Source organism: Bombus pascuorum, chromosome 13 (genome assembly GCF_905332965.1).
Source record: "Bombus pascuorum chromosome 13, iyBomPasc1.1, whole genome shotgun sequence".
Classification (NCBI taxonomy): domain Eukaryota; kingdom Metazoa; phylum Arthropoda; class Insecta; order Hymenoptera; family Apidae; genus Bombus; species Bombus pascuorum.
In genome coordinates this window covers 12042075-12067349 of record NC_083500.1, presented here as the reverse complement: position 1 = coordinate 12067349, position 25275 = coordinate 12042075, and the positions used below count along the sequence as shown (strand labels likewise).

Below are 25275 nucleotides of genomic sequence, written 5' to 3'. Positions count from 1 at the left end.
TGGAGGATCGAGCCTGGCTGATCTTGGAGGTTGTTCGGAGAAAGAGGCAACGCGCAGGTGTGCGTGCGTGCAGGAGGCGAAATCGTAATCTTAATCGCCTTGGAGTAGCCGCTCGTCTCGGATCGGGCAACAGGTTCCCCCGCGCGATTCAATCGTACCTCCGGTTATATACGTGCGAGAGCCGACCTCTTACAAGCATATGGTAAGAACAGGCTCGTTACGTCACTCATCCATCTCCTTCGTCGACCTCGGCTATTGATTTATCGTTCAACCGGGCATTCTCATTTCTTTCACCCCGTCGAGGTGGATGCGTGTGCGTGAGCGATCGTCTCCGATTAGAGGAACGCATTGTGCTCCGACGGAATCGAGACGACCGCGACTGCATCGACGTAGCTCGGGAGAAAGCCTCTTCTTGCGTAACGATAATTGGAAATCGAGCCCGTTTTTACGATAACAACCCCACACCGAGAACGGACATCGATCTTTCCACGTCGAACTCGCTCTTCTCCATCCTCCTATGGGGAATTTCGTGGCAATTTTTATCCATATCCTATCTCGGCAATCGACCGCAACCCCTCCAAATCCTTCTCGAGTAGAGGATTCCGGAACGTCGCTGCCTCTGACTTTCGCCGCTAGACCAACCCAGAAAAAGCCAGCTATCCGAGACTCTTCAATTTTTTCCCCGCCGCGTATCGATGCCCGACCACGCCATCTGCCATTTGAATAATATGAAAAATCGGGGATCGCGCGGCCGCTCTTTCCTTCCTCGGATAGAAAGGAAACAGAGAGAAGGCAGCGAGGAAGATAGACGGACGAATAAATGGGAAGAACGCGGGAGATGGACGGATATATGGCGAGCCCGTGGGAGAAAGGAACATGGAACTCCGTAGAGAAGAAAGACGCGCGATCGGTGAAGCGAGTTAGGGCCGGCAGGCAACGCTATGCATACCGTCACACCCAGCGACACGCTCCAAATTTGAAATTTAAATTCGGTACGTCTCACGGGACCGCGTCGTACACCGGTTACTCACACACGCGCGCTCGCGACGTACTCGCGAGAGTGCGTGCTATGGAGGAAAAGGGATCGAAGAAGCGGGATAAGGGACACGAAGAAAAGGAACGTCCGACGACGGATACACGGCCGTTTTCACGACGATCCGACGATCCGTTCGCTCGCTTCCTCTTCTTCGTAAACACCCTCGGGAATAGTAATTCGAAGTTGACCCTGCTGCGACTTGTCCTCTCCTCGTCCAGACCGGTAATCTTCTTGTTCCTTGAGCTGGTGCCAGCCGGTGAACCGCGCGAGAAGGTCACCGCTTGACACGCCTCGTCCATCTCTACGAGGCTATATCGAGAGATGGACGCCGCGCCGCGTTCCAAACTCCGTCGATAGAACCTGCGGCAAAAATCTCGTCTCTCGGGTTCAACGATCACTTTCGGTTTCTTCCGCGATGGCGACGCGACGTATCGTTTCCTTCCTCGTACCGTGCACGACCTACCTCGGTTTCTTCGTGCGAGTCCGACCACCTCGCGCTCGAAGAATTCCTCCACGTTGTCCGGCCATACGAGCAACTTGCGTAACGTGACACGTGTCGTACCAGGTGGCATAATTTACGTGTCGTACGCGCATAGTACCGTGACTGCTTCGCGACCAACGATACGTCTACCTTCCCCTTTTTCTTCTTCTCGATAGTATCGTTTCGAAACGAGCGATGTTTCACGATAATCGTCGTTTCCGATTTCGTCGAGATTATCAGGCAGTTTTAACTTGCCGGCGGTCGAAACTTTCGTCTCAGAGTTTAGCGGTTAATGATTCGCGGCAGCGTTAACGATAACGCTTTGTACGAGAATTTAACGATTCGCGACGCTGAATATCGGAAAATCGAACACGTACGTACGCGTGTTGACGCGAGACGGAAGAAACTCGGATCTGGTAGCGGGCGTAAATGCCGCGGCAACGGAGGCATCGTGGAACAGAGCGGGTCAATCTGCAGGCTTCTCACCACCCTGAAAGTTTATCGGAGGTGGCGAGAGGAACTTGCACCTTACTTTGCGAATTCGGTGGAGCCACGTTCCTGGATGTATCCGAAGTACTTCTGGAGAGTGCTCGAATTAGGGCGGGCGAGCTGCAAAGCCTATTACACACAATGAGAGACGACTTAGGAGATCGGCTCGAGTGGCTTCGACTCGAGGATGTACTCGCCAGAATCCACGGATACCGTAGCCGTGTGTCCATTACGAAACATCTACGCTTTCCCGCTGCACGAATTCCGTGGTTCGTTGGATCTCGTGAGCGGACGAAACACGAGAAGATCGAGCGAGCTTTTGGAACGTTAACGCGTAGGCGGCGGTAATAGATTGGATAGGTAAGACGAGGATTATCAGGGAAAGGGAATTACGCGGCAGGAAACTGATTCGATCGATCGGAATAGTCGACGTAGCTTGGTGTAACGATAGGTTGGTGGAATCTTTCGCCGACACTGGCTCGTTCCGGGGTAACTGCTATTGGAAGCTGCGGCGACGAATTTGCCAAAAGGAAGAAACTGCCGCGGTGGTAGGTGGTGTGGTGGCGCGCGGGACAATTATTTTCACCGGTTGGCCGTGTTTCGACGGTGTCTCGATGAGGTCGGATAATCGCGGTACGCGTGAGAGCCCCTGGGATTCTGCGTGGCTCGTCGAAGCAGCAGTCTGTGGCGGTAGATAGGGGGTAGTGTCGATGGCAAAGAGAGTCGACGGGGACAACGGTGGCGGAGGGTGAAGGGCTCGGACGGATTTTGCAGCGCGCAGTTTTCACCTTTGAGATTCCATCCGGCGGCAGGGGCGGGCTGCACCCGCCGCGTCGGCTTGGGTACTTTGGTCTAGGAATTCAAGGACCCGGAGTCTGGGGTGGGATCGACGACATCGCTCGCGCGTCGGGGGCGGTGCGGCTGATGGCTGCGTGGCACCGAACACCGTGCGACGAGGACGCGGACAGCCGTAATCGAGAAAAACGGACAGAGAGGAGAAGAAGAAGCTGAGCGGCTAACGCGAGAGCGAGCGAGCGAGCGAGGATGTGGCGCGAAACGAAGGAAGACCGACGCGTAGAAAAGCGGAGAGGGCATTGAAGTGGTGAAAGAAAGAAGGCGAAAGAGCGAGAGAGAGCAGCAGGTGGCGGAGCGAGGGTTGCGGGGTGGAGAAAAGAGGAGAAGAGAAAGAGGAGGAGGCAGGGAGAACGAAGGGAGCGAAGAGGGTTGGACCGATAGCGTCGCGGCGGTGGTGAACACCGTGGAAGAAGGACGGAGGCAAAACTATAGAGGGGAAGGCGAGATTCGAAAACGGGGTGAAAGACATAGACCGGGAGGGAGATGGCGCGCGGGTGCGCGTCACGCGGAGCGAAAGAGGAAAAGGGGAAAGAGGGAGAGGAAGGTGAGAGAGGGTGGGTTGTAGCGGCAGCAGCCGAGAGAGCCGGTCGATACGACCACCACTACAAACGTGTCGCAGGACACGATGCACAACCTGCTGGCTGTGTCGCGTGTGTAACGATACGCTCGCGACCCTTCGTCTCCCTCTTTTTCTCTCTCGCCCGATCCTCTCCTCCCTTCAGCCGGGGCTTTCTCACCCTTCTCGTATAGGACGAGAACGAGAGCTGCCGAGAAGCAAGGTGTTTTAGCACGGTCTCGAGGATCCGCCATTTTGAGAGCGAGTCGTTTCCCTCGTTCCCCTCGAAACGTTGACTTTTCACGGTAAAATCTTTGCCGAGGCTCTGCCGCGCGTTTCGATACACCGACGAGTATCTCGTCGAGTCGAGGAATCGCGTACCTTGATCGATCGATCGACCAATCGCGATCGTCGCTACGAACGTCGCTACGAACGTCGCTGTTTCTTCGTTTTTGAAACGTTGCGTCCTTTCCTTCGCAGTGTCTTTTCCTCGCAGATCCGTTTAACGGGCAGACTTAGGTCGATCGGTGTTGCGCACGAAGGAAAAAGCGCAACGCGTACTTTTCTATACCCTCCCCCTTCTCCCCTGTATTCTTTCTTTGTAGCCCGACTGTAGCTTCTCCATTTAACCAGCGTTCTTCCTCTCTGATTACAGTTGTTCTCTTGGACACGACACAAGAGGAGAAGCTCGAGTGGACAAAGTATCCGTTCGGCGCGGAAGCTAACACCCCAGGGGTAAGTTTTGCCATTAACGCAACGCAATCTCGTTGGGCCGGTGTTGTTGAGGGACCTCCGTTAAGAGGATTCCACCAGCGGAGGTGGTCTGCCGCTACGGTTTACGCGAGATCATCGATCGGCTCGAAAGTGGTGTACACGAGCGTGACGGGAAGTCGAGGCGCTGGGGTTTCTCCGCTGGCGTTGCGAAGGCGAGAAAGAGCGTGTGCGAGCAAGGGAAAGAAGATGAAAAAGTACGAAATCTGTCGGACGCTTTCTCGTTCCGGACGGAACAGCGACCGCGTCCGCGTAGCATCCGTGGGGACAAAATGGGCACGCTGGAGGAAGAAGAGCGGGTTCCGGGGGTACCAGAAGCACTTTATAGTCTCGGTACGCGCGGCATACGTGGGCTCCCGCTGGCCGGTGCGCTCTCTCGGCGCCATGTTTGTTTTTCAGTTGTTAAGCGCGCAGCGGGCCGCCAGACAGGTTTAAATCAGCCACTACCTCCTCCTCCACCTCCTTCACCACCGAGCACAGCCAGCACCTCCTCTGCTTTCTCTCTCGCTCTCTCTCCGTTGCTCGCGCGTCCACGCTGTCCCTCTCTTTTCCTCTCGCGTCCCATCTTCCTTCGCTCCTCGATAATCCCTCTCTCTTTCCGTGTGCTCGTCTCTCGCGCGGGACGTGCACCGCCGGACCAAGAGTCAGTCCGCTGGGTAACAAATTGCTTTTTGTTTGAACGGACAAATTAGAGAGACGGCCGCCAGATAGAGGGAGGAGAGGAACGAGCGGAGCGCGCCCGCGAGAGAGACAAGGAGAGGATGCGTTTATTTAACGTCGTAGAACGCGTACTTTCGTTACGAGCGCCGTTGAAAATTTCGCCCTGACCCGGCGAGACGACCCTACGTGGGTGTCACCCGCTAAATATCTGCGCCGCGTCACGTCACCTCGCAAAGTTTATCGGTGACGATAAACCGCGCGGACCGCTCGTTACGCTACGAGCTCCTTCGAAGCTCGGTCGATATCCGCTCGACTTTGCTTTGCCCACGTTCTTTCTCGATCGCACGCTCGCAGCGATCGATAGCCGGATGAAGAGTCTCTGCTCTAGCGTCTCCGCGAGAACTAGCGATAATTAATCGATGGTTCCGTATTGGCGAGGGCACGAACCGAATTATCGGTCGGCCATAACCTCGTTATTTCGCGTTCGATTTAACAAACGTCGAAATCGGGAACGGGACGGCTGAAAAGATATCGGTCGTGGTTCTCGTCCGCTTTTTCTCCGGTGGCTTTCAACGTCGATCGTTAGTGCCGCGCCGCTAATCGAACAGCGAAACGTTCCGTTTGAAAAGGTTCTTTGAGTTTGCTGTTGATTTTACTAGCTGCTAAACGTTCTCCGCTTCCTCTCGGGAACGGGATCAGAGAAACGCGCACCCGCTCGTGTGCACGGAAGCCCGATTTTTTTCTTGTAACGTCAGGGGAAAAAACAGGCCTTATGCTCATCGTCAAGTACTCGAGTTCGCTTCGCACCTCTTCTGTCTACATCTAGTCGTACCGCGCGGCAAACGCCACTGGAGCGTCCAAATATGTGTTCACGGCTTTCCTATGATCTCAAGGATCTATCCGCGCGTAGTTTACTACACCTTGTTCTGGAAAATGGCTCGGCCGTTTTTTCCATAGTTTCTACTTCGCACGCGCGCGCCTATTACTCTCGACGATCCATGGTCATGCATAATCGGCGACCACGTGCAGAAATTTCTTCCACGACGATACACGAGAGAAACTTGCGATCTATGCTCGTAGCTTGTCGATTCGACGAGTTTTACTAGTTTTACTAGTTAGCGTGATATTCGGTACAAATTAATGGCCGAACACGACCCTGTTGTTCCATTCGCATCGTACGTATCTTGTCACGACGTATTTGTCTCTAATTTTTGCACCAACGTAACGCGTAGCCAATCGAACAATGCGTACGAAAGATGCGGACAGCAGTTTATCCGGTTTAGCCGTGGTATCGTTGATAAACGAGCCGGAACGGCTACCCGTGAAAGTGTCGGAGGTTTTAGCTCATCGCGATCGGATCGAACGACTCAGATCGAACGTCATCGGAATAGATCGACGCAAACGATCAACGGCCACCCGCTGGTGATTTCCTGACCGATTCGTTTCGGTGTTTACCAAGTCGTTTATAAACATTTTATTATACGTGATTATCGACCGCGCGCGCTCTCTTGTTCTCTGACGATTACGCGCGACGATTCTAAGAACGGCTCACCCTTCGAATTCCATGGATTCTTAGATCGTCGGTATCGATCGAGAAAAGACGACGGAAGAGGTTACTCTCGGCAATCTCGAATTAATCTTCGCGCGTATGTCGCCCTAAGCTTATTAATTATTAGCAGAATTATCGTTCTCGAGACAATCCTTGGATCCACCTAAAGTCAATCACCGCGCGTATTTCGTTCTGTAGAAGAATTTTCCTCGCGACGTTTCGAATCCAAGTATCCGGCGATCGGACACAGAGGTCCTGAGAAATCCTCTTAAAGTGGTTCGGCTTCTTGATCCTCTTTTAACCAATGGCTTTTCGGAAGAATCGCGCGAACGAAATGCGAGATAAATCGCGTTCTTCTCCTAAAACCGAACTCTCTAAGTCCGCCTAATGAGTTCTTCGGAACGAAGATTAGCACGTCCCGAGCAGTTTATCTTCGGATTCGTCGATGATGCATCTTCTCTTATTTATTTAAAGAACGACACGTGGTATCGAATCGACAATGGTCGATTGCATTGTATGATAGATCGATGCCGTTTGTCACGTACGTAGATAGTGGTAAGAAGCCTGCGTCCTGCTATACTTAAACTTTCGACATCGTTGTCTGGGAATTGGAAAATTTATATATATATCGTAGCTTGCTATTTTCAAATCGAGGATACCTACCTTAACGCACGTTGCACGTTATCGTCAACTCGCATTTTGAAAAATTGACGAACCAAGTACAGGGGATTTTAAAAGTAGAAACTTGTAAAACACATGCGTATACATAGACCGTATCACACTTCGTGACAACAGAAGAAAGGAGCAGGGAGCGACGATGACGAATGTCAATTTTGGAGACAGTCCGTCGACTTGAAATGTAGAAATCTGCGTCATCTGAAGTCAAACAGAAGAACCTTATCGGTAGAAGCTAGATACGAATCGGGACAAAGTTTGATGCGCTATAAAAATGCATGTTGCCCCGGTTTATAATCGCTAAAACAATTACTTACAAAATTAGTAGTTAGAAAATTGATCAAAAATCGACGATAGGGTATCGATTATTGATTTTCCAGTGGAACTACGATCGCGTTTATCGAGCGAGGAAGTGGGCGACGATTCGTTTCTATTTAACACACGGCGAAGGGTTATCCTTAGATAGCACGAACGATAGGTAGTAGCCGCTTTGGCAATCGACGAAGCTTTTATTAGGAGCATCGTGCAAAAGTAAATATGGACAAAGCGAAGGAAAGGAACGGAAGATTGTACTCGACAGTCCCTTCGAAAGTTCTCTGTAGATGGAATAATACGCAAGAAAGGGTTAATTAAGCAGGGAAATCGAGGTCGCGTAGTGGACGAAGCGGGGGCGACTTGTTTACCGGTTTCCTTACGCCAGTTCTAATCGCTTTGCTTTCGAGAATCAAAGTCCAAAGTCCCCGCATAATAAGTACGACTAGTATGGGGGTTATTAATATACAGGGCCGTAGAGAGAAAGGGCGAACAGCGTCAGAACAAACAAGCCAAACAGAATTAGCTCGGAGTATTTGAACAACCTGATGGGGAGAGAAGGGTTGGCGTGCGTGGCGAAGCGAGACGTCGCTTTGATGGCGTTGTTGGTGAACCTCGAAACTCCTATAAAGGGATCTCGAAGATACTCTCTCTCTCTCTCTCTCTCTCCCCGTGTTCCACTGATCTCGCCTGCAGGACCTTGCAAAGAGGCCGCGTGCTACCCTCGTTCTCGAGAATTCGAGAACACACCGAGACCTTAAACAAAACAGAAAGAAAAAGAGAAAAGAGGGGGGAAAAGCCCCGACTCGAATTAATCGAGAACGCTCGAGTTTCCAGTCACTCGATCAACAGACACGGATGGACTGTCGCGCACTCTTCTCGACCTCCTCGACCCTTCGAGTTTACCTCATTTCCATCTTTGACATCGAAGGGAACGCATCACCCCGTTATTAAGGGAGCCGACAACGCCAAGCTATCTTTGGAATCTTTCCTCCGTGGAGTCGATCCAAAGTGTTTCTTTTCTTGCTCGAGTCCATCGATACTCGAAGACCGAGAAGAGGCGAAGAGGTACAACAACCTTGGCTAGATCTCCGATCTTTCTTCCTGGAAAAATTTATCGTCGGTTTAGCGACCGTTCCACTCGTTTCCTGGTGTCATGTAATCCTCGCGCGTAGGAGAAGAGCCGGGAACGTTTAGAAAGTCCAATAAACAATGATGGGACAATTTTGGGAAACACAAGTCGTACGTTTCCGTGTACTTTATACTCGGTGCCTCGTTAATGTAAATTATCGGAGGTGGTATACACACGACGGCGTGTACCAATCGAGGACATCCAATCTACGGGAACATCGAGAAAAATCCTCGATAGCAGTCACAAAGAGGTACGCGACGCGATTTATTTTCACGGAGATAAAGTTTCGATAGAACGGCTCGAGCGACTCGTGATAGGGAAAGGAGGAGGAGGAGGAGGAAGAGGAGGATGAGAACGCGATCGAGAGCTCGTTCGACGGAATATTTAAATCATTTCCCGGGCCGGGAACAACGAGAAGGATATTCAAATGCACGGCCGATCGACGTACATTTTCGTTCGAGTTTTCGGTTTCGTTTAACTTTCGAAGGGATTCACTGAAACGAACGTGAACTAGCGACCAACTAACGGTACTCTGTCGCGATAACTGGCCCGTTTGGTAGAGCGTGAAAAAAAAAAGAGAGAGAAAAAAAAGAAATATGTAAAATGAGAAACGTAGCTTCCGAAAGAGGATCCTCCGTATCGTTGGCTGATCATGCAGAGGAGAAGCCGGCAGCCAAGTTCATTTTCGAGTCGATGAAACGTGGTGATCGTGTCTGCATCGTTTCTGGCGAAAAGGTCTACTCCGCTCGCACGTGGCACTCGAGTTTCTATCTGACCGTTTCATCTCGCGTTTCCTTCATCTTCATCCTCCTCGTTCACCTCTGTTCAGCTCGCGTTGGAACGACCGCTCCTCCACTCTGCTCGCGAACTCCGTTTTCCTCTTGCTCGCTCTTTCTCCTCGCTCTTCTCTCTCTGTCTTTCGCCCTCGCCACCACCACCCTCTCTTTGCTTCTCGGGTCCGTGGCTCATCGTCGGTTCTCTCCGGGTTGGTCTTTTTAACCGCAGGCGTATCTGCATCTAAATGCGCTCCTCGGATGCGAAATTCTGAGGACGTCACGTGGTGATATGTGACTCGGGTAACCGCGTCTTCGGGGGCTCTCGCTCGTCAAGGATCGCCTTCCCGGAATGCGAAGCGATGCGACGCGCGAGAAAACACTTGGCGAGCCAACTTGCGCGCCCTTCTCGTCCACTTTGCCTTGTCCGCGTATATATTCGCGTTTTGCATACCGGTAGCGACACTCGTTCGGCAGGGTTTCTCGCAAATTTTCAAACCAATGAGTCATCGCCTCGCCTCCTTCCTCCGCTCTCGCTTCAACGAGTCTTCGTCGTTTTTACGCCCTAGAAATAAAACGCTCGTTAATCCGCTTCTTCCACTATGGAATTTTTTCTCCGGACCAGTATCTCCTAACGAAAGATCACCGACTTACGAGAGTGGTAAAGGGTTTGGGTCAATTTTTATCGACGTCGTCGTTGCTTGTTCCGTCGTTGAATTTTTAAGGTTTAATTTTAACGTTTAATTTCCAACGCTATAACGTCTCTCGATCCATCGGATTATCTTCATTTCCAATTACCTGGAAATCTGAAGATCGACGAAAACGCACATGTTACTTTCCTTCTCCTGCGATGATCGCTATCGACTATTCTCGATTATTCCGTTTGCCTGCAAGATCTCGAGACTTTGGTGATGTCGAATATTACAGGTGAATCTAATAACTGGGAATCTAATAAATATATCCCTGCTGTATTAATTATCCAGCGTGTCCCCTGTCAGGCATTTCGAAACGTTTGGAAGGGAAACGAATTTTTGGAGGAATATGTCGTCAAGATATGAATATGTCGGGAAAACCGATATCGCTGGTAGATCGATTTTATGGAGATAGCCCGGGCGCCTAAGTAATTACCCGTAGCTCATAAAAAGACTACATAAATAGGAGGGTGGAGACAGGCGCGTGTGTCTTTCGGTCCGGACGTGTACCGGGTGGAGCACAATAATCGTACAGCTGTGAACATTTCGGGGCGCCGAACGGGAATAATAAATATCGGGTTACCTTCGGGGGGCGTGTCTAGAATAACTAGCTGGCTATTAGCTAAATATTTATTAGCCAGATAAGTGGATGATTTATTCTCTCCCTTCCTTTTTGCTTACGTAAAGACCGACCGAGTGTCACCCCTGTACGACCTGTCAACCGCTAAAAAACCAACTACGTAATTCGTCGTTGGTGGCGCGTCAGGATCCGAACTCTCTTCAGGATCGATCGGTTCTCGGTCACTGTCGTTATCGAGACGAGTCGACGATCCGCGCAGCTTTGGAATTATCATTGCTCGCGACCATGTCCGGCAAACGAGCTTCGTTTTTTCCGAGATGATTTATCGACTCTCCGAGACTGAAATTCGAGAACCACTTGTCTCAGATATGGAGCGTCCCGTAACCAACCCCGTTTATCGTTATCCCGTTTATCTGTGGAAAGGCGACGATACGGTGTGGCTCGATTTTGCCAATCGAAACCGATCGGGTTCCTGGTATCGCAATCGAGTTTCCGTTTCTTCCAAGTAGCGTGAGTCAACCGTCCCTTTCTCCAACGAACATGCAGTTTTACCGCTCTCGCGTTACTCTCGCGCTGCTCCTCGGTGTCTCTCGGCGTATCCAGTTATTCTCTCGCTGTTTTCTTTGTCCTACGACCTGCGATATTATGCAAAATCGAATATAATCGTACTCGACGAAGGACCCTCGTGGTCGAGAGTCGTTGGAGACGGAAAACGAAACATCGTGCACGGGTGAAATTAAGCGAACGAGTTATCGGTCCTCGACGGAATTAATCGAGCCAGGATCGAGGCTGGTGTCCAGGAAATTGTAAAACTCGGCCCGTCGAGTTCTCGAATTGCCGAACATACACGTGTTTTCGGCTCGTAAAATGTCGCCAAGCCCGTGGACCATCGTGGCCAACGCGTATATACGTACGGCCATCGAATCGAAAAGTATCGATTACAGATTTCTCATCGAGGCATCGCTGAACGAAACAAAATCGCTCGCTCCGATCGGTAAACGCGCGATCCTCTTCTCCGTACCCTTCTTCTTTAACCTCTTCGTATTACACGACCAAACGTGGCGATTCGTACTCTTAAATACAAGTCTCGTTTTAAATTCCGGATGAAAGGAAACTCGAGACGAGAAATTTACATATTGTTGCGCGTGATATAACTGGTTCTCGTCTGATCGATCCAAACGACATTTTCCATCGTATTTGATCGCGCTCGAATCCTTTTTCCAGAGTTAAGAGACCCGGTCTCGATAACAAATACATTTTTCGGTGTGTGTATTCTCGTGTCTTCCGGAGAAAACATATGTTTCGTTTACAGATCTGAGATAGCGTTATCTCAGCAACGGATAGTTGGAAGAAAAGACGAGAGACGCTTTGAAATGTTTGCTCAGAACGTAAATATGTATAAGCAAACCATGGAAAATCCGTGGTGTATCTAAAAGCTAAGCGGGGAGAAGCATGTTTGGACAATTCGGCAAAACTAGCACGAGTGATTTAATTTTGATGGATCTCGAATCGATATTTATCGAACTACCGGAAAGTTTTCGCCTCGATTGCCCCCTCTTCTTTTTTTAAATAGGAACGCGCAACTTTCAAAGGTCGGAATAACGCGATAATTCCTGGAAACGCGATTAGCCAGAAACGCGAGAAACTGCCGCTGAAGCGGTAAAAGAATCGCGGAAAGACGAGTCGTCGACGGACGTAGCGACGGTTACTCTCGTGTTCGCGATGGTTGTTAGGTTATACGTAATTACGAGACTGTCGTGGGACACGAAACCCGTCCGAAATCGTGGAGAAGCACGGTCGTTACCGAAGCTGGCTGGATCGATGCTCGGTAACCGGGCCTGACCCAGGAGTCGCGCTTACGCATCTGTTTGCTGATTTGTGGCCCGGCGTCGTTTCGTCGAGGGATTTTTATCACGGCGAAGCTATCCGGTGATTGCGTCGTTAAGGCCTTCCGCGGCAGCAGGTAGAGAGAAGAGAGAAGGAGGCCTGTCGCTTCTCTCCTTCCTTTTCTCTTCTTTTTTCTCGTCTCTTCGCGTACCGATCCTACGTACGCGCAACTTCTCTCCCTCGTGCAACGATCCACCGTTCGCAACATCGTCTCGTCTTTTCCTCGCGGCATGCATCGAACGTCCGTCGAACCATCTTCCCCCTCTTTGGCTATTTTTTAACGCGTTTATTACGCATCCATCGATTTACACGCGGCCCACAGTCGCCGGTGTTGTACGTTCGTGATGCGATAGCATTAATCGCGGATGCATCGGTGATTGGTTTTTTAAAGGCGCATGCTCGGACGATGGCGCGTGCAACGCCACGCCAGGGAAAAGAATACGGATTTAATGGATAAGAAAGCATCAACGTAGAAGGGAATCGCCTGACGACAGGCAAGGACGCGAACGTTCCCTCCGTGTTGCTCGTGCTTCTCCACCGGGTCTCCGGCTTCCTCGCAGTCGATGAGCCGAGACGTTTTATCGAGACACTCGATAGATGTACGATCCTTGGATCGTCTTCGGTCAAGACTGGATCGTTGTCGCGTGATCTGCATCGTCGGTCCTTTATTTCATCCTGTCCCTCGTGACTATCCGACCGTGTACCGCTCTCGTCACAGGACGGAAAGAGAAGCGTGGAAGTAGCGCGTAAGAGGAACGTGGAAGGCGAAGGAAAAAGGAAGAACAGGTCCGCGGAGAGGCCATGTTTTTCATGCGTTTCGCTCTTTGACAGGAAGTCGCGCTCTCGCGTCCCGCCACGATTCCATCGAACCACGATTATTCGCTATTTTCTATCAGAAATTTTCGCACGGCCTGTCGTTGGTTAAAAGCCGCTTTTCGCGCTCGTTAATCGTACCGTTTAATTGCCGCTCTAGTATCCACGTTCGTTCGTTCGTTCGTTCGTTCGTTTGTTCCAACCCCCGGTCTTCTCTCCGATACTTTATCGTTTTTGCAGGGAACGTCGTAAATTCGTGGAATTCGCAGTGTCGTAAATCTAGCCGCCCTCGAAGCGCTACCGTGAACGTTCCCGTGATAATTACCGAAGCTCCGAAACGAAAAATAAGCCCGGTTCAACGACACGCGAATCCAACCGTTCGTGAGCCAGTCGTACGTGGTCGAAACGATTTGTCCGATCGCCTAACGGATCTCGCAGCAGGCAGAGGAGGGCGGGGGGGGGAGGGTTCCATCTCGCGATTGCAAGAGGCAATTTTTTCCATCGCACCGGTACGCTGCTTCTTCCGCACCTTCTCTCGTCCCTTTGGTTCTTCCTTCGCGCTTCCCACCCTCCGGTCGAATCTTCCGAAATTCCGTTTTCGCTTTCGTCGATAGCCCCTCGACGTACGGAGACACTCGACCAACCTCGGATGGAACGAAATTAATGCTAATCCCCTGGAATTAATCCCCCGAGCCAAACGAGAGAATAGAGGTGGGTTACTCGGAGACACGCCATCGGTCACACGAGCGTCAGACCGTTTCCACGGGATTAATCATCCCGCATCCCTCTCCCCTTCCTCTCTCTTTCTTCTTCTTTCTGCTTCTTTTTTGGTCGATAGCGTTTCGAGGTTTCACGACATCGCGATGGGTCGTCGTTTTATTCCTTCGTACTCTCTGCTCCGCTTTCGACGCGGTGACGTAAGGCAGAATTTTTGCGTGTCGACCGCGGTAGTGATTTAAAAGCGGTAAATCTCGGTCGAGCAAAATATTTGTTCGCGCCCTTTTAACCGTCGTGAGACGAAAACCAGCAAGAGACTGGTCGCTGTTCGCGAAGATGTTGGGAAGAGTTTGTCGGGTTATCTTTTATCGAAAGTGGCAAGGAATCGGGGCGTCGTCATCGCGGCCTCTGTCGTATCTGCTTCGATCTCGACATCTGAATCAGTGGTGTCGATCCCTTTCGTATCGCGTGACCGTGCAGGTTAAAAAAACCTATGCTTTCTCTATCCTTCTTAAACGGCCACTCTACGAGAGCGTGTCCCTTTTGTTCTTCTCGCGTCGCTGCCGCCTGCACCGGCGTTGTCCTCACCTACGGCATGCTGTTCGGGTTTAACGATACACCAGGGAGGACGAAACAGACGAACGATCGTTTATTAGAACTGATAGCGTTTTAACTGGCTGAGATATTTCAGGCGGTCGAGTCAGGAAGACGGAGGAGAAGACGAAGAAGAAGAAAACAAAAGGAGGGACGAGAAGAGGGAGCAAAGAGCACGATCTATAGCTTATCCAAACCAATCTACGCGAGCGTTCGTTTATTACGCTGTTGGACAGTGTGCGCCAGCGTTTGGCCAAGATCATCCTCGTTACTAAGCGTGTGGGCCGAATTCCACTCGATTAAGATTTAATTTTTAAATCACGACCACTCGTCGCAACGAATTTACATCGCGACACGTGCTCTTCTCTTCTCATCTCTTCGCTTCTCTTCCCTTCTCTTCTTTTCTCTTCCCTCCTGCTCCCTTCTCTTCTTTTCCCTTCTCTTCTTTTCCCTTCTCTTCGTTCTCGTTGGACCGCGAGCCCCCATGATGTTTACATCGTGAATTTCCCTTTGACGAGGGACCAAAGGATTTCGTGATGGATGGAGCTCGATCGTCCGCCGATTGTCCCTCGATATTGTCACGATGATTGCAGGCCACGAGTCGTCGACCTCTGTTCGAGCGCGACACAGTTTGACACAGTTTTAAGTATCGTGTGATCTCTGCCGCGAGACTTTTCTCGTCGTTCGATGGGAGCAATTAGATGCAAAAGAGGATCCGTCGAATTTTAGTCGGCCTTTCGAAGCGTCGCGCGAAATTCGACGAGCGTTTATTAGCGAGCGTTATAACGAATTTACGGTAGATAATAGCGAGTTGCGACGCGGCCTCGTCTAATTAGCCTAAAGTTTATTACAATGTGAACGGTTGTTATTTTCATAACAACCGTTTCGTTTTTTGTGCAAAGGTACGATCGTCGTAAAGTACAACGCGCGCGTTAATTAAGAGGGAAAAGGCACGGTTCGTTGCTTATTGCAGTTTTCTGCATCAATCGTCTGGCCGAGGTTGGCGATGAAAGCGCAAAGGGCTTCTAAAAGACTTCTACCGGCAGAATTCAGTGAAATATACTGCCAGCGTATATCGTATACAACGAGACAAGGGATTACGATCCACACACCGTGCTACGATCTCTTCCTCCCTCGCGCCGGTCTTCGGCCACGGAGAGAGAGATCGGCCTCGGTTCTTGCGAATGCGACCAACGAACCGCGTTCTTTATGGGTTTTCCCGTCGTCTTTTATTCATCGGCGCACGTACATGCACAAGATACACGTCGATGAAAAATTTGTTACCGATTTACCCGACATCTAACCCCTCGATTACGCTTCGTCGGTGTTTTCGTTGAGGAAGCTCTTTTATTCCGCGAATGATCAGCAACCGAAGGAAACCATCCAATCTCGATTTACGCTACAGGCGTGTGTTTCACCGCCTCGCGTGCTGTCTATGATATTTCGTACTTTGCTATTCCGAACTCGACTTTTATTCCGTAAGACGTAAAAAAGGCGCGTTGCTGTTAGCGACTGATACGAAAGAAAGTTTCCCACGACTCGCGAATATTTTCCCACTTTAAAGAGTCGAATCGAGCGCGTTGCACGAACGTGTAACATCGGATCCTCGATATTCCTTTAACGTCTCTTTGATATTTTGAAATAACACGTTGAAAACGTGTTCGCGGGTTAGACGTGTACGTTCTTCCGCGTTTTCCATGATCGCGAATAAATCCTGACCTAGCTCGAGCTATCCAGAAGACGACGACGACGACGACGACGACGACGACGATGACGCTGGAGAAACGAATGTCTCTACGGTGGCTGAATAACAACGGTTCTCTGGAAGCTCGCTCGGAGGGACAGACGCGTGCAGGCAAAGCATTATGCGCGCGTGTCAATCTCCAGCGGCGTGCTTGCCCCTTTCGCGAGGATTAATGAAAGCTGCATCAAACCCGAACCGTCCGCGTGCAGGACGACTCTTGCGCAAACATCGGGCTTCGGTACATTCTCGAGGGCATGCAGCCTCGTATTCCGTCGTTCGTCGTACTTGGATTCTCCTCTCGCGGGTCTCTCTCGCCGTCCAAATAAATTTTTCTGCTCGCCACGACGCGCTCTTTCTCCTCTCTTCTCTAGATCACTTTGAAATTCAGCCGTGCGTCGCGTGATATTTTCGATATACGATATATGAAGAAAGGCCGCGGTGCATTTCCTGTCAACGCGTTTCTCTACGCTCTCGGAACAAAATTCCTTTGGACGGTGGAAATATCAAACTCCCCGGTAAAACATCACCGGCGAACCCTTTTACCAGAGCGCGCGACCTCAAAAGTAATTTCCAGGAATTAAAATCATAAAAATGACAAGCAACGTGAATACTAAAATCCGCGCCTTTCCTCGTTTCCCGCGGTACAAAGAGAAAGAGGGCAGCTTGACGAGTACGAAGCATACAAACGCACGCGCGCCCGCCCCGGATGGGTCCACCTCGAGTCACTAGCAGCATAAATTCAACCTTCTGAACTTTCTCGTTCCTTCCATTTTCGTATCTCTCTCTCTCTCTCTCTCCCCCGCCCCCGCCCCCTTCCACGCATCTCGAATTCACGACGAATTAATAAGATCGCAGACGGAATAATTCCGACGCGGCACTTTGATCAGATTGTGCACCACTCTCGCTCGCAGCTTAACTCTTCAACGCTTCAGCTTAAAGTGGTTCGATGCTTTACGATTGCGGTCGTTAACTCGATTCTCGCGCGCACTCTTCCTGTTATTTTTCTTCATCTTCCGCGAACCGAACAATGCCCAAAGCTGCATTAAGGTACTTACGTACGTGAGTTCTTTGGCCGAGAGGATAGGTCGAATGCGTTTCGAAAGTTAAACAGTCGGGGATCCCGCGGCCTCTCTGATGTCTCGGCTAAGCCACTCGACCTTCGTGGTAACCACGAATTTTATGTACATCACGGAATAGATCGGATGGAGATTTAATTTCAACCGAAAATATAGTATTGTATATACGACTGTTCCTTCGCTTGGTTTAAATCGTCCCGATATTCCTGGCACGAAGACGAAGTTATTCAAATAGTGGAGTTGCCCCTTGGCCAGATTTATGCCGCGAAATGGTTAACTCTGGCGTCTGCCACTCGTTTGTAATGTAAAAATCCGATTTACGAGGTTTGATTGCACACTGCGCCCGCGTTTAATCCGGTCTTCCAGCTACTTCTCCAGAGCTCCGCGTTCGTTGCACTCTGCGTTGCGAAGGGGTTAAACTCGTCGAAACGATCGGAACTGGATCGAAGACGACCCAGAACGCGTACGAAAAGGCGCGCAAACACGCGCGACCAGACGAAGGGGAGGACGAACGAAGGGAAGTTAGGAAACGGAAGAACGGGGAGCGGCACCGGCTTTGAACGGAGCTGTCTGTCTACCATCGGGTATCTAGGATGGCAAAGCCTCTCCTAATGTATCTGTACGTTTGCCATTACGATTCGGTGCGCGTGGGTTAAGCTAACGAGACCGGGCGACTGCAAGCGAGAGAGGGTGAGAAGAGATCGGGCTGGCAAGGGACAGCAGCGGTGGCGGACGACGAAAGCAGCCTGTGCACCGGTGTTGGATTAAAGAAAGATGGAAAGCGCGAGCGCGATCGGAACAGAGAAGAAGGTTAGAGAGTGGAATACGTGACGAAGAGAAGGCGCGGCAGAGAAACACCGGCAAAGGGAGAAAGATGGATATAGAGAGAATGGGGTGAGTTTCCATCTCGATTCGGCCCGGTTTCCATAGCGACTGGAACGTGACCACGTTGCCCATGGGGAAGATGCAGCGAAAGAAAGACGAATATAGACAAGGGGATCGAAAGGAAGGAGAGAACAAGAGAAAGCGTCACGGGTGCGCAATATCGGCACACACGTTCCTCTCTCTCTCTCTCTCTCGCTCGCTTCCTGGTTGCCTCGATGTAGCAAAGAAAAGGAGAAGGAAGGGTAGAGAGAGGGATAAATGGATACAGCGGGTAGAGAAGAGGACGGTTAAATCAACCGTGAGGTCACGTGGGAGCACGGTAGACCCTTCGAAAAAGTTGGAGCGCAACGAGAAAAAGTAGCGACTCCGTTGCTCGTTGCAGAGTCGCCTGCAATTGAATTCGCCCGGGCCACGAACTTGGTGGATGGAAACGCGGCCGTTTCAGCTCTAGCTACACTCGTAACAGGAGTAATAAAATTTTCGTCGGTTGGGAAAATACGCAGCCCCTAGCACACTGACTCGAACCTCGCAGACACGACGAAGGAAGAAGAAACCACCTGCCCGAGTTCGATAGTCATCTCGACCGTACGATGATCGATAAAAGTAGGCTTGGGAAATTTCGAAGCGGCAAGCTACGAACGCGAAAGAAACGATCCATAGGCTACGCCGAGGACACTCGAGTTTTGGCGTATCCCGTGAGGAAGAGAGAGAGAGAGACAGAGACAGAGAGAGAGAAAGAGAGGAGAATTGCCAATTTGTCGAAGGGGTCTCGGCCGGTTGCACTCTCGGTACCGGTTGGATTGGCACCGCGGTTCGACCCCCTCAAAGAACCTTGCGCCACAACGAGATCCCTCGCAGCTATCGCGAGTATTGCCCGCACAAACACATCTTAACCGTCGGCACGTACTTTTAGCTGGAATCGATGATTCATCTCGTGGCATTGTTGCTCCGAAATGAGCACCGTGCTCCACCAGTTTTCCCTCGGAACGAGACACGCATACCAAAGTTTACGTGCCTCCTACGACAAGGAGGAACGCGAACTGACAGCAGGGGCGAAAGTCAATTTGGAAAACCTCGGCGTGTTCTGACTCGACGAAAGCTGAAGAAGGAACACGGAGGGTAGTGGGATACGTGTCGGACGGACGGCAGGAACGCAATCAACGGCATCCACGAAACTGGCATTTCGGAGAGAGAAGACACCCCTTCGATTTACTGCCATCGCGTAATTTTGTCGGCTCTTGGACCTATTTCGTTTTACGTGCAAAGATTTCTCTCACTTCTCATCTCCGACGAAACCCTTTGATTTTTATCGGAAGCTAATTCCTGGTCTTCACGCCGGTAACGAAAATAACAAAATTTTCTCCCACACTTGAAATATTTCTATAGAATTTTATTTCGAAGATACGAATCGACGTGAAAATGACGAAAGAATAAGGACCCGGAGAAACTCCTCGACATTTTCACAAAGATATAAAATATCGTGGAAGTGGCTACTTGCTTGCCAACGTATAGGTCGATTCACACGTTTCTACTACGACCAGGAAGCAGAAGTTTCGATACGCGTGACAAAATGACTGCGCCGTTGATAAAGTAGCTGTAATTCGATCTTAGGAAGGGAATCTGCTCGTTATCGCTGGTCCGCGTCGTCGCGCGATCAACCCATGCAGTTGCATATAATATCGCACGATTTTATTGCGCCGAGAGCTACGAGCCACAGTGTCGATTACGCTACTACCGTGTGGTATAAAAACGTCTTCAACCGCAACGAGGAAAATTTAATGAAAGACGTTAGCCGAACGGAGCGTCGAGGCGATTGATAAAACTTGAACGATATTCCGTTTCGAATATTTTCTACGTTATTCGATAGCACGCGCGTTTCGTACGTTGTCGCGTACTTCGATTGCCTGAAAACGTGTAAATATCCGCGGTTCGTATCGTTGCCTGTTACTTTCAATTCGCCTGTGACGCGTCTATGCCATTGCTCGCCTGCTAGGAAGGACGCGTTGTTTCGAATCTAACGTAAAGAAGACAAAGTTCCGTGGCTGGTAAAGGAGAGCGAAAGTACCGTTTGCAGTCGGACGTATCTCTCCGTTCGTTCTTTTTCACGCTCTCCGTGGGACAGGTCCTCCTAATCCGCGGAGGGGTCATTTCCCAAAGAAAAATGTGGCGCTCGTTAAAATTATCTACGACACCGGAGAGGAAAGCAGTCTGAGTTAGAGAAATCGGGTGGAAAATAAAAAGTTGCAGCTGATAAGGCTCGCTACAGTACCGAATGGGGGAGAAAAAGAGAAAAAGAGAGAGGCGAGAGAGCGAAGAGGAGCTGTGAACCGACAGTCGAATTAACTTCTCTAGGTATTTCGACCTTTGCTCGTTTTGTCATTGTCCCCGCGGATAAGGATCTACCGAGCTCGCGCACACCCTGCGTACATATATTTTTAGTCCTTTATGAGCGAGGGAGGAGGATGGCACGCACACGGAGAGCGTGTGCCCTCCGAGTGGTTCTATAAAATATGAGGGACATTAATATTCCGAGCCTGCCGAGAAGAGGTGGCGGATGGAAAGTGGGTAGAGCGGAAACCGGCAACGAGAATCCACCGAGGCAAAGTAGAAACTACTGTCCACTCGGTATTTCGAGAAACCCTGGCCTGCTTTCGCCGCCCTGTAATCGCTCTCTTCTTCGCACCTACGTGCAGTACATGTTTTTCTCTCGTACGCCCGAGCCCTCGCTCTCGGCCGATTTTCTCGCGCGAACCCTGGAAGTCGCAAGATGAGACTCCTCTTGTAGTCGATTTCGACTACGGACGGCGAACATTGCGAAGGGGCGAGAGTATAATACAGATACATTCTGGTACACGGATATATACGGCAACGCTGCGACCGTTGTTTTGCCTAAATTCGCGCCTAAAATTACCCAACCTCGCCATTCATGCTACTGTACGAGACGGTGTCTCCGGCTCGTTGCGACGTAAATCTGGCGACTACACCGACGACGATTGTAAAAATTCATATTTTTACCATCACGACTAAAATGTGCAACGTAGAACGCCTTTGTTTCGCCCACTAAATATCTTATCGAGTATTTGGACTTATATCGTGGATTTTACTATGCTTTTTCGCTTATTCCGACGCTTCTACGCTCCCGCCAGACTGTCTTCTTAACTACAGAGTCCTTGATCAGACGCGGACGTGGCAAAGGGATGCGAGTATCGTTTGGGACTAGTAGCTTTTGACTTTTTGAATCGCTCGTCTCCATGCAAAAGTCTCGCCTCGGGATGAAGACACTTAAAAGTTGCCGCGAGTTCGCGGTTCGCGAGGACGTGATTCTCGTGGAAAAAATACGGCCACGGAAGGAAGAGCACCAGGGTGAACGTATAGCTCGGTTACATTGTATCTCGCGGTGGTCCTTGATCGCGATTGGACCAGACTCGAGCGAGATTGGATCTGCGAGTATCGATCATGCATCGGCCTGGGCTCCTCCATTCGAGTACTAATGGAAAGACTGGTATTCATGTGAACGGCCTTCGGGGCTTCTGCAGGCCGTTGCCTGCGCACGTCCGTCCTCTCCTTCTCTTCTTGCCATTTCTTACTTCTTTCCTCCTCCTATTTCCCCTTCTCTATTCTTTCGTCCCTTTTCCTCTTCAACCTCCCCTTCACCACCGCCTCCTCTTTCTTTTCTACTCGGTTCTCGCTGCTTTTCATTCTCTTTGTCCGTCGTTCGCTCGCTTTCTCCTTCTCCTTCTCCTTTGCACGCCTCCAGATCCCCGTATATCTGTCATCTAGGCCGCGTCGTTAGAGGAGAAACTCTGTTTATTGACACGAGTCGTCGAGTGGCTCGTCGCGTTTCCTCTTCCCCTGCGCGCGTTCGTGAACATGCCACGACAAACTGTGTGCACGGCTTAATGCGCTACCAGTTGAAATCTCGCCGGCGCCACGCGCGTCTTTCCACGAGAATTTCGTCCCGCGAGATCCAGCTGATAACGGGTTCGAGCCAGACCGACGGGTAAAGACGAGACCAAAGAGGGTGGTACACCCTAGTTACCATCGATCATAGGCTGTGGACCCGTGTTCCCACAAAGTTTTCAAGTAAGATGCACCTTGTCGAAAATAAGCAAGCGTTGCGAATAGCGAACACTTGCGAATAGCAACGTATTCGCAGAAGTCTGACGGTATTGTTCGAGTCTTTGGAGAACCGAGTAAATTTTGATAACGCGAGAGAGCTTCGGGGAATTCCACGTAACAACGATCCCAAGATTCGCAGGAGCAAAGATCCGTCAATCTTTAAACATGTACGGTGTTAGGTGAATCCGAGAACCTCTGTTCTTCCTACGGCTTCGTGTTTCTACTTTATGTTATGGATTCTTCGAGCACCGTTATACTCTTCTGGCGGTAGTTTCCCGAGGGAGCTGCAATTTCCGTCCTTTCGTGGATACGAAAGTTTCACGGAACTCTTCGAGGAGATTAATTCGGAAATTTATCATTGCTGCGAAGAGAAGGCGCTGCTGACCATCGTTGCCAAGTTATTCCACCGAAAAAAATAAAAGTTGCCCACAACGATAGATTAACACTCGCGCAAGTGATTAACGAGAATTTCCAATTCCGCGAGCTGTATTTTTCTTTGCGTTCGTATCGCGCCTCCGTGCACGGCCCCTTAACCACGGAGATATCCTAGGGATTCTGAAGGGTGGATTCGATGTCGCGTGCCTTTATCCGAGTATTCCCCGAAATCCGGAATTCGACTCGCTCCAGATCGAGATATATCTTTCCCCCGCTTATACAACAAATCCTCGTTACGTACTGCATTCTCGTTGCGTTTTTCCTACCTTTGTATTTTCCACGAATGCATAAAAATTCGCGCTACGATTAACGCGATAACAGGTTGTTCTTTCCACCAATTACCGGTAATAGAAACGCATTTTTTCACGCTTTTATAAAGAAAACAGAGTGTAGCAATTATCGTCGATATTTTTGTTAAAGTACAGCGTTGCTTATACGCGATATCGGACGCGAAACAGCTACTTGTTATACTCGAGTTGCCGCAAATCGGCATACGAAGGACATGTAGATACTTTATGGACAGTACGTTTTTGGACACACGGTGGAACTTTCGTAGAAGAAAAAACCAACTGGCTCTTCTCCATTTTTCCAATCGTGCTATCTCTACAAAGCTTATCTTGGCGACGATCAAACAGGGTGCCGAGGCGGCATTATTTTTTTGGCCGGGTGTCCTCTTCCGTTTCCTCGGAGCGCGAACGCGACACGGGGTGCTCGAGCCCTCGTGAAATTCCTAATTAAGATTCGGGAGACGAAACCCGGGCGAGAGAAGCGAGAAGACCCTCTTCTGCCACGCCGTGTCCCGGCTTCTCTTCTCTCCTCTCCTCTCCTCTCTGTTCGCCTCTCTCGTTGCCTTTCTTCCTAGGTGAGAGAGCATAGCCGCGGGCCATTGTGACTGGAGCGTACCCCTCGGTCGTTACCCACATTGTTCCATTGTTGGATTATCATAAACACAGTTTCATTATTGCGATAAAGATGGCACGTAGCCTGAGAGCGTAGCGTCGAACGAGCCAGGAGAAACGCCACCCCCGGGGAAAAGCGAACTCGGAAACTCAATTTCTCTGGCCAGGAAAAGGGATGGCCGCGTCGCGCGCCCGCTCATCTCCGCTCATCTCCGCCTCGACAGTTGCACACTGTTTCAGAACGGGAAAAAGATTGTAATTTCGATCATTTTCTATTACCGTAAACGGTGTGCGATCGGTCAAAAGGTTACAATTCCGATCGTCTTTTTGTGTTACACCTGAATTTCTTTTTCTTTCGAGTTTCTCAATCGTTAAAGAATTTTAAGCATTCTTTTACGGCATACGTCTGGCGCTAGACGTGGTTGCAAGACGCGGCATCGTTCGCGGGCTAAACAACTGTGAAAATGTTTGACCGGGGAGATAGTCGACCGAGGAAACGCTCGATTAGCCGGGCAAGCGTATTTTTAATTTAATAATCTGGACGACTCGGCTGCGGGAGATACACGGATCCGACGTGCGGCTTCCTCCAGCCCCCTTTATATTCGGTCAGAAGAGGCGGAAGGGAGTACGCGCGTCGATATTTCCCCGAATCGAAAGGCAATTCCGATAAAATAACTGCGGGCGTGAAAGGTCGCGAAAGGAAGAGGGGGAAACGAGCTCTCGAACACAATGGTCGTAGGAAAGCCGTTCGCCGGCAGGTGAAGATCGTTTTGCCGCGTACCATCTGGACGACCATTGTACGGCTCGTGTATCGACGTGTTCCGAGGACTCGATTATTATCCAAATATCGTGTCCATCGGCGGAACCGCAGTCGGCGACGATGCTAAAACCAGTTCAAATAGCTAACGAGACTTCGATCGAGGCTCTCGCCGGCATGCAACCTACCGTGCAGCTTGACCAAAAAATTGCTCGCCGCTTACGCCGTAACGGACTGCGAAGACAGCGCATTGACGTCTGGTCCACTTTATTGGGATCCTTCGTGGATCCGTAAATTTTAATCAACGCATAGTTCAGCTCTCGCGTCGCCCCTACGTTAGTCTACGTTAGTCTACGTTAGTCTACGTTACGCGTGTACGATCGCGGGGATCGATCTGTACGGGCTACGGAAATTCCTCGACTATTTCTAAACAGTCGCCGAAAGTCCGTTATAGCTGACTTTGGTGGAAAGCGAAGCGTAGACGAACCGAAGGACGATGTCCCGTTAAATTTTGCGTAGTCGCGGAACGCGCAGGTCTCGTTCGGATATCGGTGCCGCGCGACTGCACTGGAGGGCGTCAGATGCGCCTCGTTCGTGTGCACGTTCCCTGTCACGACGAGTAATTGAGTATATAATGGATTCCTGCGACTGCGATACGTCAAACTGACAGGTCCAGGGGCGTGTGTCGAGGGCTCCGGCCGACCAGGTCCTTCGATATTAAAGCCAAACCCCCTCGGCCTCACCCTCCTCCAGCTAATTCGTGACGATTTTACGAAGCCGTTATTTTT

The 25275-nt window shown here is 50.4% G+C and overlaps 1 protein-coding gene across 16 annotated transcripts in view; it reads left to right on the top strand.

Moving 5' to 3' along the window:
* The window catches only part of LOC132913208 (ephrin type-B receptor 1-B), a 64990-nt gene that overhangs the window by 15520 nt on the left and 24195 nt on the right, over positions 1 to 25275 (top strand). For all 16 annotated transcript variants that reach the window (XM_060971320.1, XM_060971315.1, XM_060971311.1 and 13 more), the window contains exon 2: positions 4073 to 4152. In XM_060971320.1, the coding sequence (XP_060827303.1) occupies positions 4073 to 4152 (80 nt within the window). The remainder of the gene's footprint in view (positions 1 to 4072; positions 4153 to 25275) is intronic.